This window comes from Physeter macrocephalus, chromosome 15 (genome assembly GCF_002837175.3).
Source record: "Physeter macrocephalus isolate SW-GA chromosome 15, ASM283717v5, whole genome shotgun sequence".
Classification (NCBI taxonomy): domain Eukaryota; kingdom Metazoa; phylum Chordata; class Mammalia; order Artiodactyla; family Physeteridae; genus Physeter; species Physeter macrocephalus.
Genome location: NC_041228.1, coordinates 1,504,295 through 1,521,645, shown reverse-complemented (window position 1 = coordinate 1,521,645; position 17,351 = coordinate 1,504,295). Strand labels below are relative to the sequence as shown.

The 17,351-nt window shown below is 67.7% G+C and overlaps 1 protein-coding gene across 4 annotated transcripts in view; it reads right to left on the bottom strand.

Moving 5' to 3' along the window:
• The window catches only part of ADGRB1 (adhesion G protein-coupled receptor B1), an 85,415-nt gene that overhangs the window by 3,485 nt on the left and 64,579 nt on the right, over positions 1–17,351 (bottom strand). For 3 of the 4 annotated variants that reach the window (XM_028500450.2, XM_055091035.1, XM_055091034.1), the window contains 8 exons: positions 16,924–17,074; positions 16,409–16,478; positions 14,905–14,971; positions 12,786–12,871; positions 7,281–7,452; positions 4,286–4,381; positions 2,626–2,665; positions 1–520 (listed from right to left, as the gene is read on the bottom strand). In XM_028500450.2, coding sequence (XP_028356251.1) covers positions 1–520; positions 2,626–2,665; positions 4,286–4,381; positions 7,281–7,452; positions 12,786–12,871; positions 14,905–14,971; positions 16,409–16,478; positions 16,924–17,074 — 1,202 coding nt within the window. The remainder of the gene's footprint in view (positions 521–2,625; positions 2,666–4,285; positions 4,382–7,280; positions 7,453–12,785; positions 12,872–14,904; positions 14,972–16,408; positions 16,479–16,923; positions 17,075–17,351) is intronic. The other variant, XM_055091036.1, reaches the window with a different exon arrangement.

Below are 17,351 nucleotides of genomic sequence, written 5' to 3'. Positions count from 1 at the left end.
GGGGGCGGGGGGGGCTGGGTGGGGGGCGCCTCGGGGGGCTGGCGGGAGGGCGGGCTGCGGGCGGGGAGGCCGGCCTCGGGCGCCATGTTGAGGTGGATGAGGCGAGTCTGGGGCATCTGGTCGATGTGGATGCTGTACTTGGGCTCGTCCTGGGGCTTGGGCCGCAGCCCGGCTGTCGCCGTAGGCAGGATCACGTAGCTCGTGTCCAGGGCCTTCTCCTGCGCTCGGCTCAGCTCCGAGTCCAGCTTCTTGAAGATGTCCCCGTCGCCGACAAAGGACGACTTGGGCACCCTGTCCTTCTTGAGGGTCAGCGAGTGGTTGGGGAAGTCGGGCAGGGGGCCGCCCGGGCAGCGGGGCGAGCCGTGCAGGTGCAGCTTGGACACGTTGGCCGGCAGGCTGTTGAAATTGGGGGGCGCCTTGGCGTGGGCTAGCTTCAGCTTCTCTTCCTCGGGCAGGGATGGTCGCTTGAGCGTGCCCGTGATGGTGGCCGTGCGGCAGGCTGCAATGTCTTTGTTCAGCACTGTAGGGACAGGCGAGGGGGGTCAGGGCGGCCGGGGCTCCGGGTCCCGCGGGGTCTGACCTGCTGGCGGATCTGGGCACCCGCCCTGTGCTCAGTGCTGCAGCAGCTGGTGCTTCTCTGTCCTTTCAAACCAGGCTGGGACGCAGGGGTGCCTCTCTGTCCTCCCCGCAAGAGGACAAATGATCTCCACCCACAGTAGCTGGGAAGGGCAAGTGGGAGGCGGCCCGGGCTGCCCGGAAGTGTGGGGACCCAGCCCCTCGCTGCAGGCGGGACAGCCGTTCCCGGGGGCCCAGGCTCTTCTGTTCAGCGATGGGGACCAGGCTGCCTGGACCTCCGACCTGGGCGCAGGCTTGCCCACCGCCCGGCTCGCCCCTGCCAGTCACTTCAGCCTCCACTGGCCCGCAGAGGGCCCAGAGCTGCAGCCCACAGCCCACTCAGGGCTGATCCTCTGGAAACCCTCCCCACGCTGGCACTGCTGGGTGGACAGGCTCCCACGTCACACCCCCGCCCGGCCTCCAGCGCTCATCAGCTGCTCCCCGCAGCCCACCTCCTCAGCACACACCCTCCGAGCTGCCCAGGCCGCCGGTCACTTGCCCGCCCTGGTCCTCCTCCTCCACCTCCCCGGTGGCCAGGGATCTCGGGCCTCTTCTCTCCTCCACCCTCCGGATGCCAACACTTGCACCCGGGTCTGCAGTCCTGCTCTGCCCCCAGTCCCCGTGGCCCAACGAACCTACCATCTTCCCTGCCAAACCTGCTTCCCGCCCCTCGCATCAGGGTCAGGGTCAGGGTCAGGAAAGGCTCCCCCCCTCGCTGCCTCTCCCGTGTGTCCGTTCCCTCCGGCTGTCTATGTCAGAGCCAGTGTCGAGCCCCGTGGGCCTTCCCTGCTCAGATCCAGCTGCAGGAGGCCTCCTGTGCGCTCACCGGGGCCCCCAGCTGCCCTGTGCCGGTCCCTGCCTTCTGTCCACCTAGCACCTGGCTGTGTCTGTGGTCCCCACCTACAGCTGCCGGCCGCTCGCTCCTCTCGAGGCCAAGGGCCAGGCTGGGCCATGTTACTAATGAGGAAGGAACTGGAGGCTCAGAGAGGCCGGTACTACTACACTGGGCTGGGCCCAAGCCCCCGAAGGCCCCTAAGTCTTGGGGTCACCTCTCCTCTCAGGGAGGTTGGCTAGAGCACACGGACTAAGATGGGGCAGGAAGGATGCTCTGTTCACCTCCTGTCCAGCCCAAGCCAGAGATCACCTCCTCAAGGAAGGCTTCCTGGGGTCCACCTGGCAGCAGCAGACACTCCCCACCCAGGGCTGTAAGCCCCTCTCCGTGGCTGTCTCTAGAAAAGATGCTCCACAAATGTCTGACAGACCAGAGGAACCAAAACCAGTCAGTCGTCCACAGCCCCAGACGCTGCCTTTCACCGCCCCAAACGCCTGACTCATAAAAAAATGGTGCCCGGACAGCTTCCTTTTATTAGGCAATTGATTCCCTTTTTGCACTTGCTTCCAGGAAGCTCATGGCTAGCCTAGGGCTCAGCAGTGGGTCCTTCTCACTGCTTTCCTCCTGCTTCCACGAACGGCCCCCAGTCTGAAAGCTCGACCAACCCCTCCTCCATGGTTGGAGCAACAGTGAAGAAAAGGAGGCGACACAGAACGTGGGCCCTTGAGGGAGGGAAGGCGGGGCGGGGGAGGGGTGGAGGCGGGGCAGGGGGCAGGGCAGCTCCGGGACTCAGAGAGCTGGCCTAGCCTCACTGCCCCTACAAGGAAGCCGGAGGGCTGAGGGCTAGGGGCGTGCTGAGGGAGAGGAGCCGGCCAGGGCTGGAGCGGGGGAGGCCCCAGGTGGTTCCTTCCAGTGCTAAGGGCTCCACCACCACTGGACCTGCCGTGCACCTGCCAGGCCTGCCTGAGCCCCAGGACAGTCTTCTGGAGGCTTCTGCTCCTGCCTCCACAGACCTGCCGGCAGCCTCGGGGAGCGGCTGGGGGATGGGGGGCACGGAGGTGGCTGGCGGGGGTGGGATGAGGACGGACAAGCAGACAAGCAGACAGACGCACGGAGAAGAGAAAAGGCAGTGGGCCCGGGGAAGGGCCACCTGTCGCTCTCACCTGTCAGGCGCTCACCTGATCTACAGGCCAGATCCACGTCCTTCTCGAAGTCGGTCTGCAAGGCAGAGACGGGGCAGAGTGAGCCTGAAGGCGAGCGGGCAGGGCTGGCCTGCTGCCCCGCACACCACGCTGCCCGCAGGCTGCGGGCCAGGGCCGCCCCGGAGCCGCAGCCACACCTCGGAGGGGCGCCGTGTGTGTGTGCGCGCACGCGCACGCTCCTGAGGGCCAAGGGCGTCCCCGGGCTCAGGGGCGCCCATGGGCTGACGTGTCCACCCAAAGCGAGCCCCCGTGCGCCCCTGTGCGCCGCGTGCACGCACGTGTGAGCACGCTCTCCCTCCAGTGCATCCGTGGATTAGGCACAGCTCACTCGTGCCCTTGGCCTCGAGTCCCTCCGATGGGACGGGACACACAGACGGCCCCACGCCAGAGCCCCTGCTGCCCAGGCCACCACCACCCACTGATGTGCCGGGAGGGGGGCCTGTCCCACGTCACCCCTTTGGTCCTCACCACAGCCCTGGGGACGAGGAAATGGAGGCCAGCTGGCCCAGCAGAGGCAGAGTGGGGTCAGGACACAGATGTCCAGTGCCAGGCGGGGCCAGCTGCCCCTGGAGCAGTGGCCGTGGTCCCCGCTGCAGCACCTGCCCCGTCCCAGGCTAGGAGCTGGGGGAGGCGGAAGTGGGTGACCTCGGCCCCGCCCTCAGGGAGCTCGGCCGGTTGGGGGACCCAGCTCGGGCCACCCAGGCTGGGCGGTGGCCTTCTCCAGGGACTGTGGGGCCTCGGGATGGCGGGGCCCGTAGTCAAGCCTGGAAGTTCCTTCCTGGCAAACGCAGACGTCAGGGTGTCGGGAAGATCACGCGATCTTTGCCCAGAGGTCGGGGTCAGGCCAGGAGAAGTGTCAGGAGGTCCAGAACCTGGCTTCCTCCCACCGTGGGCCCCTGCCTCACCCTTGAAGACGCCTCCCTGAGCCTGGCCGCTGGCTTCTGCCAAGGCCCTGCCTGTGACCCTCACAACCGTCACGAGGCGGCCAGCACCCTAAAGACTGAAGGGGCACCTCCCACCTGCCAGGGGGCACCCAGCGGGCTGCAGGCACCAAATGACAGCCCAGGGAATTCCCCCAGGACGTTACCAAGGTCTGAACAGATGGCCTGGTGGGGGTCAGGGAGGGCTGCCTGGAGGAGGTGACACCTACAAAGTGGGCAGCAGGAGCAGACAAGGGTGTGCAGTGCCTGGGGCTGGACAGTGTGTGTAATGCCAGAAGGCCAGGGAGTCAGGTCCTTAGAGGATCTGGTTGAGGACAAGGCCACGGTGGGGTGGGGAGTGAGTGGACAGGCTAGGGCCCGTCCCCGGTGCAGGGCCATGAGACGTGTGGAAGACATACGGAGGGGGGCAGGAGCCGAGATGAGGGCCGGACACCCAGAGAGTGGTGTCTGGCCAAAGGGCACAGCTGGTACCAGTGGGTAAGCTTGGGGTGGACGGCAGCCCCGCCCAGATCCCTCGTCAACTGGACCCTGTCCATCTCCAAACCCTGGACTGGGGACTTCACCTCGGCGAGCCTCCATTTCCCCAACCTTAAACTGGGCTCGGAGGTCCTCCTAATTGGGCTGCTGGGGCCTGGTGGAGACGCCCCGTGGGGGTGCCAAGCAGGGGCAGCCTGCGTCCCGGCCCCGAGCCCTACCATGAGCTGGGCGTGGCCATTCTGGAAGGAGCCCCCCGAGTCCCCGTTGCCCTCCTCCTGGCGATCCACCACGCGACACTTCACAGCGTCCTGGACCTGGGGAGGGAGAGCAGAGGCGGTCGACGGCCAGCCCGCCCCCCCCCGTGACCGCGATGCCAGGAAGGTGAGGCTGAGTCCCACCAGGGCGGCATTTCAGCGAGGGGCAGCCCTGCCCCGGATGCACACGGGCCCACGTGCCGTGGGGAAGGGCCTCCAGTGGGGGAGGGGGTGCTCCCAAGGGCACAGGCTCATCTGCGAGCTGGAAAAGGGACAGCAGCTCGGGGCAGCCTTGCCAGCAGCCAGCCTTGGGGCCCAGCCTCTCCTCTGACCTCTGAGATCCTCTCTATGCCCGTTTTGGGTGAAAACTCAAAAACATGGGGCTCTGGGCCCCTGAGAATACGCTGCAGGCCCTCCTGGCCGGAATCTGTCGTTAAGAGCCCACCGTTGGCCTAAATGGGTCACCTGGTGTCCAGACCTGTCCTGAGTCACCGTGACCTGCACATCCCTGAATGTCTGGGGCAAGCTGGGGTCAGGCCCCCACTCCCTTATCACTGAGAGCAGCGTGCTCCATCAAAGGGAAATGAACAGTTACGGCCTCAGACTTTTCAGAGGGGACAGTAAGGGAAGCTCTAAGTGAGGGGCCACGCGAGTAGCCAGCCCAGAGCTGGTCAACAGAAAGGAGCCGCCAGAGGAGGAGGAGGAGGAGGAGGAGGAGGAGACCCGCTTATCCAGGGACGCTGCTGGTCAATGCGGGCAAGAGCCACGGGCGGCACCTCCACCTGCCATGGACAGCGCTGGGCACCGGGGGCAGCAGTGAGCAAAGTGCCTGTCCTCGGGGAGCCGATGCTTCAGAGGTCACGGAGGGAAGCAAAGGGAATAAACGAAGGTGCAGGCTGCTAAAGCACGGAGGGTGGGGTGGGCTGAGCACAGAGGGCTTCCTGGAGGAGGCGTCCCGAGTGAAGGTGGGGAGAGCTGAGAGGAGGGCTCCCAGTAGACCCACCATGGACCCCCGGACTTGTTCCCACTCACCCCGGCCACTGAGCCTGTGCCGCTGTGAGGGACTTGGTCAGAGGCAGGGCCAGGGTCTTGCTGGCCTCGGAGCCCCGGACACTCAGAGCACACCCACCACAGGTGTGCCTTCCTCCCATCCTTGCACTCGCTGACCTGGACGGCAAACACCCGCTAAGCCCTGCCACGTGCCCAGCAAGGGTGGGCCTCCACCCGGGGGACGGCAGACATGAAAGCACGTCCTCTGCTGGCCTGAACAGCAGCTGGGGTTCCCCGACGCCTAGTGTCCCCACTCCGCCCCCCTCAGGACATCCAGGCTCTCCTGGCGCAGACGAGGACCCTGCTTGTCCACCCGCTGCAACGGTCCGTGCCCACGGGGCCGGCCTCTGTCCGCCCCTCCTGGCCCATCTTCCCCAGCACGGCCGAGCTGGCCCAGGTGGCAGGGCCCCTGAGCGCGGCCCCTGCACACAGGGCCCTGGAGCTCATAGAGGGCAGACGGAGAAGTCTGGCCCGCGTGTCCCCTGGCCCAGCCGCCGCGGGCGTGCTTGGGTCTTTATCCCGACCCCGCCTTCGCGTTTCCCGACGGAGCGGCCAGGCGCTCCAGACACCCCCGCATCCATGCTGGCACCTCCTGTCCTGCCTCGGGGCTCCTGCACCCGACCCCACCTTCTAATCGCTTTCCGATTTCCACCTTCCCGCCTTTCAGGGACACGGCCTCTGTCTGCCCGTCTACTGAGCGTTTCCATTTCTGCTCTTGTGTTTGTAATTCCTACAGGCTCTCTTTCCGTTCTCGGGGTGTCCTTTTGTCCCAGCTGCCGGTCTTGCTTCACAGAAGCGAGGCAGCCGAGAACCACGAGCCTGGGTCAGCCGCCCTCCCGCCCCGTCTGTCCAAGGGGAGCAGGCAGTAGCTGCTTTGGGGGGCTGCCCTGAGACTCCCTAATGCGAGGAGGTCGGGGGCCGGGGTCTCGAGGGCGTCTCAACGTGGGTCTGTGAGGTCGCCTCCTCCTGGGCCGTCTCCGTGGCTCCGGTGCTGGCGGATCTGCGGCTTTCCCGGGGAGACTCTCCTCCGGTCCTCAGGACTTGGGAGTGGACGCTCGGGACTGGCTGGACATTTGCAGGTGGTGGAAACGCCGTTTCCACGTGAGAAACGTCAGGTCTTCACTCCTCCTTTCCTGCAATGGGAGCCCCTGGAGAGGGGTGGCCCGTCTCCCCCAGGTGCGAGCCGGGGGGACTCAGCTGTTCCCAGCGTGGCGTCCCCATCTTCAGCTGTGCAGGCCCCCAGGCCAGGGCCCTGGTGTCCACCCCCTGGACGGGAAGTTCCAGACGGGGGAGGCTGGGTGGGCAGCGCTGCCTCGGCAGACAGATGACCAGTCGTCCACTCCAGACTCTCCCTCAGCATCCGGGGACGCCCCGGCCTCGTCCCCTCGGCTGCCCTGTGCTCCTCCGCGCTCTCCCGACCGCCCCGAAGTGGGCTCCCACGCGCTGACGTCCAGAGGCGTGGTTTTTCACATTCCCACCCGCCTCACATAGGGGCCCATCCCGAGTCACTGCTACCGGCCAGAGGGCAGTCGGGATGGTTTGGTAAAAACCTTCTCTTGCACCTCCTGGAGAAGCCCAGAAAACGCCAGAACAGGGGTCTCAGCTGCCACGAGAGCTGTTCCCATCTCCGGCGGCTCCCATGGCCCTGGGCCCCGGGAGGACAGAGCCTACCCGCTACCTCGGCCTGGGCCAGCGCGGGGCACCAGGGCGTCTTCTAGAAGGAGCTGTCACCTTAACGAGCGACCATTCCCGGCAGCCCTGGCCGCGTGCTGGACCCGAGTCCAGCCTTGCGGAAGAGTCCGGGCCAAGGAAGCGGCCCCTCCTCGCCAGCCGGCCTCCTCCCAGAACCTTCCCGCCGCGGCACGTGGGGAGGCGGCGCCTGGAGAAGGCCGCCCGCCCGCCGGCCCACCTCTCTCCGCAGGATGCAGTGCACCATCACGATGACGAAGCCCTCCAGCGAGTCGAAGACGGCGAAGAGGATCTGGAAGAGGGCGGAGCGGCGGTCGGTGACAGCAAGCACGGCCGACATCCAGGTCAGCGCCAGCAGCGGCAGCACCACGCAGGAGCTCCACAGCGAGGCCCTGCGGACGGGGCGGCGGGCGGGCGGCGTCAGGGCTGCCCTGGGCCCTGCCGCCCACGCCCTGCCCCTGGGAGGGGCCGCCCAGGCCGGGGCCCGGCCTCAGCCCAACTCCCTCACCGGGCCGGGGCCAGGCTGCCCGTCCCACCTGGGGCACGTCTCCCTTGGGGCCCCACCGGGCCTTCCCCGCCCTGGGCTGCATCCTCTCCTCCCCATCCCCGTAGAGACGCTCTCCCACTCAGCCCCGAGGCCGCCTCTTCTGGGGAACACCCCCAGCCCGAGGGCTCCCAGGGCGGCTGGGGACTCGGGACGGTGGTCCCAATGGGCCGGGCAACAGTGAGGGTGGGGGCGAGATCTCTGGCAGACGAAGGTTCCTGACTGTCCAGGAGGCCCCAGGGAGCGAGGCACACTGGAGGGAGGGGGAGGGCTGGGGGAAGGGGGAAGAGGTTTCTCCTCCCAGAGCCCTCAGGCCCCCAGCCAGGGGTCCAGGGCCAGAACTGCAAGATGGCCACAGGGGAGGGCGTTTGGTGAGGCCTCTGAGCTCTGGACAGAGAGAAGGGGGGGTGGGGGGAAACCAGAGAACTCCTCAGGGAGAAGGAAGGAGGAAACCTGTGAGGAAAGAAGATAGATGACAGACAGACAGGGCCAGGCGGGGAGGGCATGGGGCAGACAGACAGGAACAGAGACGACAGGTGCTTCCTCCTCTTGGCGGGCCCTGCTCTGCCCTCCCCAGGGGAGGACCTGCCCTTGCTCCGAAGCCTTCGCCCCTTCTTCCAAGGAGTCCTCCTGGAGCACCCCCAAGGCAGGCATGGCCCTCTGCAGCCGGCCCCTCCCTGCACCGCCTACACACATGGCCACTCTGAGCCTGTCTCCTGGTCTGCACGGCAGGGACACTGTGCCGGTCAAGGGGCTGCGTGGGGACAGAAAGCGCACCAGCAGGATGCCTGGAGTACAGTGTCGGGAAACCTGCCTGACCGACCCCCACCCCGCCACTAACACCATTCTCAGGGCCACTGCGGCCTGAGACCCACAGCCAGGGTCAGCTCTGCCCCCTGGGCCGGTGGCTGCCTGCAGGGGCTCCCGGCGCTGCTGCCACTATCACCAGGGGCGGGGGCATCAGGACCCCCTTCTCCCTCATGGATCACCCTGGCCAAAAGGAGAGGCAGGAGCAGGTGGGGCAGAACCTCGGGGAGGCCACCAGGAAGGAGCTGGGGGCACCGGGGCTGGGGCGAGACAGGCTGGGGTCCGGCCAGGTCAAGGACCATCCAAACCAGTGGGGCCTTGACCGGGGCGGGGGCAGAGGTCCCCCAGACTGTACACTCTGTTTCTCCACCCTCTCCAGCCTGGCTCAGCCACTGAAGCCGCTTCACCCCTGCAACCGGACCTGCAAGGGGCCCAGCCCCGCGGGGAACTTCTGCCCTCATGCCCCCTAGGCAGGGCCCTGGGCCTCCACGTCCTCCTCCATCCATCTCCTCCTCAGCTCGTCTCTGAGACCGGGGTCCCCCATCCCAGGGCCAGCCCCGTATCTCCTCCAGGACGCAGCCTCTAACCCTGCCCCTCCCAAGGCCTGCCCCAGCTCAGGGGATGGCTCTCCGGCCCCCTGCGGCTCAGGCCAGAGCCAAGGGTCACCCTGAAGCACCCACGCCTCTTCCCTGCGCACAGCACGGGCTCCAGAACCAGACATCGGACCGCTCTCCTTGCCTCCCCTTCCAGGGCCCTGCTGCCCCCGGCACCGAGGACAGGTGAGCCAGGCGGAGGCCTCCCGGGCGGGGTGCCTGCACCTGCGGGCGTTCTCCCCCCCATACCTGCTGTGCCGCACCTGGCACAGGGCCTGAGAGAAGGGGGCCTTCCCGTGACGGCAGCCTGGGCCTCAGTGTCCCCACCATGGCAGGTGGGGCGCTGCAGTCTGCCTCCTCCCTTCCAAAGCAGGCCTGCTCTAGCCAGAGCCCTGGACGCAGCTCCTCGTGCTCTGAGCGAGAGGCCTGCAGGCCTCCCCCACCGAAACTTCCCATCTCACTGCGAGTCATGCTCCCTTGGGCCCGAGGCCTGGCATTTACTGCCTGATGCTGCAGCGGGCTGGCAGATGGCCGGGGCTTGGGGGCCCGTAAATTATTCAAATTCTTGCAGCCCAGCCTCTGCAGTTTCTGAAACGTTTCTGCAGAGGGCCTTGTGGAGGGGTCATGCAGGTCCAGGCGTGACTGCTGGGGAGGACAGGAGGCGGGTGGGGGAGAGGCCCGGCAGCTGCACCACCCGCCCCCCTTTGGAAACTCAGATGCCTCTGGGGGAGGGGCTTTGAGTGTGGATGGGGGCGGGGCGTAGGCAGGGCCACCGGGGAGGCTGTGTCCTCCACCCCACAGGCCTGCGCGTGTAGCAAAGGAGCCCCAGGGCGTCTGGGCCGTGGACCCCAGCACGTCCTCCGCGCAGCCTGCCCTCCCGGAGGTTTCTGGCTCCACCGGACAAGTCCCCACCCCGGAACCGTGTCCACCTCTGCTCACTGGCTCCCCGCGGCCAGGAGTGCCCTCTCCACGGGGCCCCTGAATCCCAGGAAGCAAACAGGAGGGTCCCAGGCGACCTGTATGTCTGGGGACAAGCCGACCACTCTCGGGTCATCTGAGCCAAGGTCCCTCCGGATTTGGCATCCACCCTGGACCCCAGGCCGCGCCGGCCCTGCCCCGCCCCGCTCACAGACCCCTGGCGGCGGCCCGGGGCTCAGCGAACAAGCCAGCTGCCCCAGCCCGTCCCGTTTCCAAAGCCGCGCCCGCCCCTCGCGCTCACATTCAAATTGATGACCGACACGCACGCGCACGCACGCGCACGCACGCCGCGCTCCCGCACACTCACGCGGAGCGCTGCGACCCCAGCGTGACCACACGCTGACGACGGCCACCAGCTGACCGCGTTCTCGCGGCCCGAGGCCTGGCCCCGGTCCCTGCCCTCCGGTCAGTCCGGTACCGCGAGGCCCCGGAGGATGGACGTGGGGGGTGCCTGGCCGGGGAGGGGTGGGGGCAGGGCAGGAAACGAGGTGCGAGAGCATGGGGAGGGCGGGCAGGGGATGCCTAGGCCCCCCAGGGTGGACGGCAGAGATGACAGAAATGACAGAAAAAGCTTAAAACAAACAAAATGTAACTGAGGCGAGCAGAGCCCGGCGGGCGGGCGGACGGGCGGGCGATGAGGCACTAACATGGCGTTACTGGCGGCTTCGGAGGTGGCGTCGGCCGCAGAGAGGGCTCCACACTCGGCACATTTGAGGGCGCGCCCGAGGGGGGCCCGGGGCAGCTGACTGCAAGTGAAATTAAAAGACTGAAACGAAAGCAAAACTGTTCTCGCAGACACTGGGGGGGTTGGGGGCGGGGACAGCAAAAGCAACCAGATGGCGTCCAGCCCGAGCCTCCCGGGCGGGGACAGGGTCCCGGGGAGCTGTGGGCGGGGACGGGGTCCTCGGGCCTCTTTCCACCTGACGCACCCGGAGCCCGGCGGGGGCAGGGGTGGAGAGCGGGGTGCCGGCTCTGTGGCTGGACGCGGCTGGCCTGAGGGCAGGGCAGGGCTGGGACCGTGTGCGTCCACGTCCGGCGGGAGGGTGACGCTATCCGCCCACATTCACACAGAAAAGCAGGACACCTGGGCGCAGCCACTGTCCCTTCCCTCTGGTCCGCCCACATCTGGTCTGACCAGGCACTGCCCCCGCCAAGGAGCGAGGGATTCGCCAGATGGTCAGCGGTGGCGTCTGTGAGCTACCTGGGCAGCGGCCTCCCTGCCAGCCCTGAGCGTGTGTGCCCGTGCGCGTGGGCACAGAGAGCACGGGGTGCCTCCTGTCTGGGTGGGAGCAGGGCTGCTGCACCCTCACGGGCGGGTCCGCGCGAGCTTCCGAGCTGTGGCACCGCTGCACCTGGGGAAGGGGCCCAACGGGGCAGGCGGCCGCCCGGACACACCGGGCTCTAATTTAGCAGCCCTGCCCTGGGAGCCACTCCCAGGCCTCAGCCTCGGTCTGCTCAGCTGTGAGATGGGAACAAGACAGCAGACCCTGCCTCAAGAGTTACTGCGGGGAGCAAATGAGAGAGTGCTGCAGGGTGCGCGCGCCGCGCCTCACCGGCGCCCTGACCCCGTGCGCACCCCGGGGCCTCCTCCGGGTGTGACCCACTGTTCTGGGAGCACGTGTGGGTGGCAGCGTGTGCTGGGCTGGGCGGGGGGGGGGGGGGGGAGCCTCGCCCCAGCCACAAGAGAAACAGCGGGGAGCAAAAGAGAGAGAGCTGCAGGGTGCGCGCGCCGCGCCTCACCGGCGCCCTGACCCCGTGCGCACCCCGGGGCCTCCTCCGGGTGTGACCCACTGTTCTGGGAGCACGTGTGGGTGGCAGCGTGTGCTGGGCTGGGCGGGGGGGGGGGGGGCGAGCCTGCCCATCCCCACTTCACAGACTGAGAGAAGAGGCCCACAGACGGCCAGGACAGGCCCCCAGCCACCGCAGGCTCTCCAGGGCCACACTCCTCCCCCAGAGCAAGTTTCTAACCAGGACAGAACCCACCAGGGACCCAAGGGGAAGGATTCCAGAAGCTTTTGTTCACGGGGAAAAGCAAGAGCAGGAAGAGAGGGGGAGGGAGAGAGACGATGAGAGAGACAGAGACCAAGCAGGACTGGCACGGAGGGGAGGTGGAGGAGGGGGTGGGGACCCGCACGCAGACACCAGCCAAGGCAGAGGGACAGACAGAGCAGCGGGCAGAGGCGAGGTGAGGACGGCTCAGCGCTGGGGCAGGAGAGGGGGGGCCTGTCCCAGCCCACAGTTGGCCCGCATCCGTGATGGCGGGGCTGCCGAGACCAGGCTGCTCCTGTCCCCTGGCAGCCGGAGGAGAAGCACCCTTCCAAGCTTGCTCCTCCCCCAGGGCTGGGCACCACGGCCGCTCGGGGCCGCCCACCTGCAGTGCTGTGTGCCCTGTGGCCAGGCCCTGCCCTCTCTGAGCTCAGGCTCCCAGGTGGGAGGAACATCCGGCCCGGCCCCTGCCTTGTCCCCGTGCCGAAGGCATCACGAGGGCGGGCAGGCCACGTCCTGGCTCGGGGTCACCCAGCCCCACGGTGGGGAAGGGAGCAGCCCGGGGCACCCTCCCACCACTCTGGGGGGCCTGGGGTCTCCAAAGGCAATCAGTTTCACCGTTTCTGAGAACTTACGGAGTCCCTGCTCTGTCACGGGGCAGATGGGGAAACGGAGGCGCAGAGCAAGGCGGGGCTGGCCCCGCAGCCCTCTGCGCCTCCGTTTCCTACTTGCTTGGGAGGGGTGTGGGGCTCGAGGGGGGCTGGGCTCTGGGTCGTTTCGACCGCAGGTGGGGAGTGGCGCGGCGGCCCGGTCCTACCCGGCCCGCTCCTTCAGGTTCTTGTCGGTGATGCCGTCCTTGGACACGAGCTTGTTAAACACCAGAATCCCGATGACCATGTTCACCTGCGGGGCGGGGAGGAGCGGCTGTGGGGCCCGGTCAGGAGAGGGGCTCCGGGGAGGAGGCAAAGCCCTCGCGCTGTCGTCCCCTTACCCACCCCGCCGTCTCCTTCCAGAGCCCCGGCCGCTAGATGGGGCTCTCCGTGCCACACGGTCCCCCCACCCCGCCCAGGGCTGGGCGCTGCGGCTCGAGCCTCGCACATGACGGCTCCCCGGGCCCGCGGCCACCCCCACTGGGGTCGGCGGTTTATGAAGCTGGCTGGAGGTCAGAGGTCGGGCTGGGGTCACGGTGAGCCCGTCCCTGCCCAGAGTGGGACTGACCAGAGCAGTCAAACACGCAAGCGGGCTGGCCGAACCACGCTGCTGGGGCGCTTGTCCCACTCAGACCACAGCAGGGACCTCCGGGGACCTCCAGTCCAGCCGCCGCCCACGCCCAGGCTCGCCCCGCGCCCCCTCCTTAGCGTCCCTGCAACGCGTGCGCCTTCCGCACACGAGCTCGCCCAGCTCCAGCCGGACCTGACGCCACGTCAGGACACCTCCTGCCTGGCTCTGCCTGAACCACACTGCTCTCGGCACCGCGCAGCCCTTTAGGGACCGTAACTCAGGGCCGCCACCCCACAGGCGTCTTCCCTCAATCCCCCACCGCGGGGCACCCGCCCCCGGAAGGGCTTCTGGGTGTTGAGTCGCCTGCGCGGAGGGGGCTCCCAGCTCACATCCTCATTCGCCTAAGGGCTCCCACTCTGCAGAGAGGCTGCCTGACCCCCAGCCACGTTCCTGCGTCTCCGGCCGGGACTGAGACTCCATGGATCCCTGGACCCGGAGGTCTGCTGGGTCCCCGCAGCCCCACAGAGCCAAGCTCGTGGCCGCACACGCGCCCCAGCCCTGCCTCCCGCCGTCTGGGCGAAAGCAGCTTTCCCGGGTGACAGTGCTGGGGCGGGAGAGGGCAGGACACCAGTGGCCACCGCCCCGCCTGCAGCAGGCTCTGTGCCTGCCTTTCCCTGTGTGTCCCCAGGTTACAGGAGGAACCCCGGGCAGGAGCGCACGGCGGGCCAGGACCGGCCCCGCCCTCCAGATGCTTTGTGGGAAGGGACGTGGGGGGCTCCTGCCTCTGACATCCCCCCTCCTGCCCCTCCTGGGGCGCCCGCCTGCCCTTCGAAGGCCCGGCCCGCTGCCTAGTGGCATTCAGATGCCCGGCACGCTGCCGCTTCCCTGCCCGCTGTCTTCTAGGAATAAAGGAGCTGGTTCTGGCTGGGGCTGGCCCACGGATCCTGCCCGCTAACTCCACCCCCCCACCGGCTCCCCCACCTCGCGCCCCCTGCAGGCTCAGCCTCCCCTGGGTGCCCTGGGCTTCACTTTCCTCTGCCCTGTGCAGCCTGCGCCCGAGCCTGGCTCGGATATGACAACAAGGAGGTGTGGCCCTGCCCGGACAGCAGGACTCTGCAGACGCGATGCCCTTTCCTGGGGGCAGGTGGGAGGGGAGGGCGAGATGGGCTCCGAGCCAGGCGTGGCAGAAGCCATCGATCTCGGGAAACCCCCCAGCCTCCCCCTGCTCACCTGTAACTCGGGGACCATAGCCCTGTGTGCACGTGGCACTGTCTCTCAACCCGCACCAAGCGGACGTGGGCACAGCAGGGAAAAAAACCACCGAGGGTCAAGCAAGGGGAGGTGCTTCCCTCCTCCAGGGGGTGACGGGCTGGCCCCATTGAGGGAAAAGCCCCAGGCCTAGCCGCGCCCCTGCTGCCCCGGTCATCCGTCCGTCCGCCTCCCCCGCCCTATGGTCACTCGCTCATCAAATCCACAAGACCTCCTGGCAGGTACACAGCCAGTGTCCAGCAATCAGGTCAAATGTGCTCAGAGAAACAGAAGGCCGCCAGCCCAGCCCCGCCTCTGCACGCCTGCGGCAGGTCCGGGGGGTGATCTGTGGGCACCACCCACCCCTGGTGACCAGGGCAACCCTGATGGGGCAGCGGGTAAAACCCAAGTCCGACCCAGGGGGAGGCGAGGGGCTCAGCCCGGGATGTCGGGATGGGGGTCAGTACCAGCACGACGGCCGCGGCCGGTCCCACGAAGGCGTACAGCAGTCCCCCCTCCAGGGAGAGCCAGCAGCTGGGGAGGGAGACAGGCTGGTCAGCGGCCAGGCGTGAGCCCCCATCCGGTCACACGCTGGGCACCACCAGCTTCCCAGGAGGGCAGCGTGGCGCTGAGAAACGGTAGAAGGAAGCCAGGTGGCCGCACGTTCTTCAGCTTCAGAACCCACGGGAGCCCCCGGGCAGCTGACAGACGAAGTTTACGGATGAAGAAGCAGGTCCAGGGCAGGGGACCACACGGCAGAGGGCCAGGCCGCCAGAGGAAGGTACCCTGACCGCCCCCCTCCCCCGACTCTCCCCCCAAGGCCTGGGCCCCCCAACTTGCCTCACAGCCCCTCCCCAATCTCACGTGCAGGACCCTCTTTCCTGACGTGATGCCAAAATGTTGGGCTGGGTCCCCGGCCCGGACTTCCACCCACCCACTCGACCCAGGCCCTCTGCATCAGGCCCCCTGCTCACACGATGACCTGGGCCCTCCACCGAACTCGGTCACCAGCCCCAGCCTTACTTCCCCAAAGCTCCTGGACACCAGCCAGGGCTCCACCGAGCCCAGGGAAGGCTGCTCTGCTTCCTGCACGTGCTGTGTCCTCTGCCCCGAGCTCTCTCTGCCAGGCCATGTGCCAAACGCACAGCCCTCCATCCTTCAGACCCCGCCGTGACACCCCACCTCCTCCTGATCCGTCCCCGAGCCCAGCAGCTGGGTGTTCCTTCCTCTCAGCTGTGGGGATGGCGTTTCATGCTTCCTTCCCAGTACTCACCCCCACGGGTCCTCGTTCGAGTGCAGGGCGGTGCCTCAGGGCCTGGTCACGTCCTGTCCCCCCTGGGGCTCTGCAGTGAGCCAGGCCTGCACAGCCCTGTCAGCCCCTCTTCCTGCCTCTCGCTGCCCCGTTCTTCCCCACATCCACAGCCATGGCCCCCCAGGCCTTGGCTCCTTTCCCCCCATCTTGGGAAGCCACACGGCCTCCAGGATAACCCTGAGCTTCCTGGCCTGGAATTCAAGGCCCCTGGACCTGGCCCAGCTGACCCTTCAGGGCCTCAGTGACTTCATCTGTGACAGAGGCACCCCCACCTGCCCTGCCCTGCCCAGGGGCCACACAGCCCCCCTTATCCCCACACTGGCGCAGGGGGGCATCCCCTACCGTGCGGATGGGGAAACTGAGGCTCTGAGAGGCTAAGGCACCCGTCCAAGGCCATGGAAGGAGGAAGTGAGGGCTCCAACCGCCCCAAGCCCTGTTTCTCTTGACCCCGCTGCCCACTGCCGGGAGGAGCTGGCTGATGGGAGGCAAGGGTGCCTCCCCAGGGCCCGGCCTCCAGCTCCCGGGGCCCTCACTCTCGCCCAGCCTTGACTTTCTCATCTGTGAGATGGGTGCCCAGCCAGCCCTCACCTTCTAGGGCAGTGGGAGGGTCTGGGGGAGCCGTGCGGCCTCCACCACGTCCCCACCCCGCCCCGACTCACTAGTTCATGGTGCTGTACCCTCTGGCCTTGGTAAATCCCACAGAAATGGCCACAACCAGTGCGGGGAGCCCTAGGGGAGGAGCAGAAAGAAAGGGCGTCGGCCCCGCCGTCCAAGGCCCCGCCCGTCTCAGGAAGGGGAGCAAAACGCACCTCCGAAGCCCCTGAACAGAGGGTGACACTGAGCATGTGAGAAAGGGGACAGGAGGTGGACAAGGAGGAGGACCCACAGAAATGGGGGGTGGGGGCGCCGGGTCAGCAAATAAAACGGGACGCCCAGCCACGTCTGAATTTCAGATAAAAAAAGGGAAAACTTTCTCTCGTAAGTATAGCCCCAACGTTGGATGGGACGTCCTCATACCAGGGTTATTCCCTCACCTGACGTTCAAACACGACGAGGCAACCCCTTGGGGTGGAGGCCTGGAGGGACGCTCAGAGGAGAGAGAGCTGCCAGGGGCCGGGAGGAGGGCCGGGTCAGAGAGGGGTGCCCCGCCGCCCGCCGGCCCCGTGGCGCTCACCCCAGCCCAGGCACAGGAAGCGCTTGCGGACCAGGCGGTTCCGGAGGCGGCCCGTCACGGCCATGTAGGACTGCCAGGCCTCGGTGAGCACCCAGCAGAAGGAAGACAGGAAGAAGAAGTGCAGGAAGGCGGCCACCAGCGTGCACACCACCTGCGCGGCAGGAGAGGCGGACAGGGGCTCGCTCACCCGACCCCGCCGGCCCCAGCGACCCCGCCTGTCCCGGCGAGGGCCCGCGCCCGGCGGCTGCGTCCGCGCAGTGACCAAATCAACTCCCCAGGTGGGACGCCAGCCAGCGCTCACCCGCTCCACCTCCCTGAGACGGGCTGTAGTGCATGGCGGCCCTGGTGGCTGCTTGCGCGACTCCACCCACCAACTGCCAGGGACAGACACCACCCCTCTCCCCGGCTTCCTCGCCCGCTCACACGTG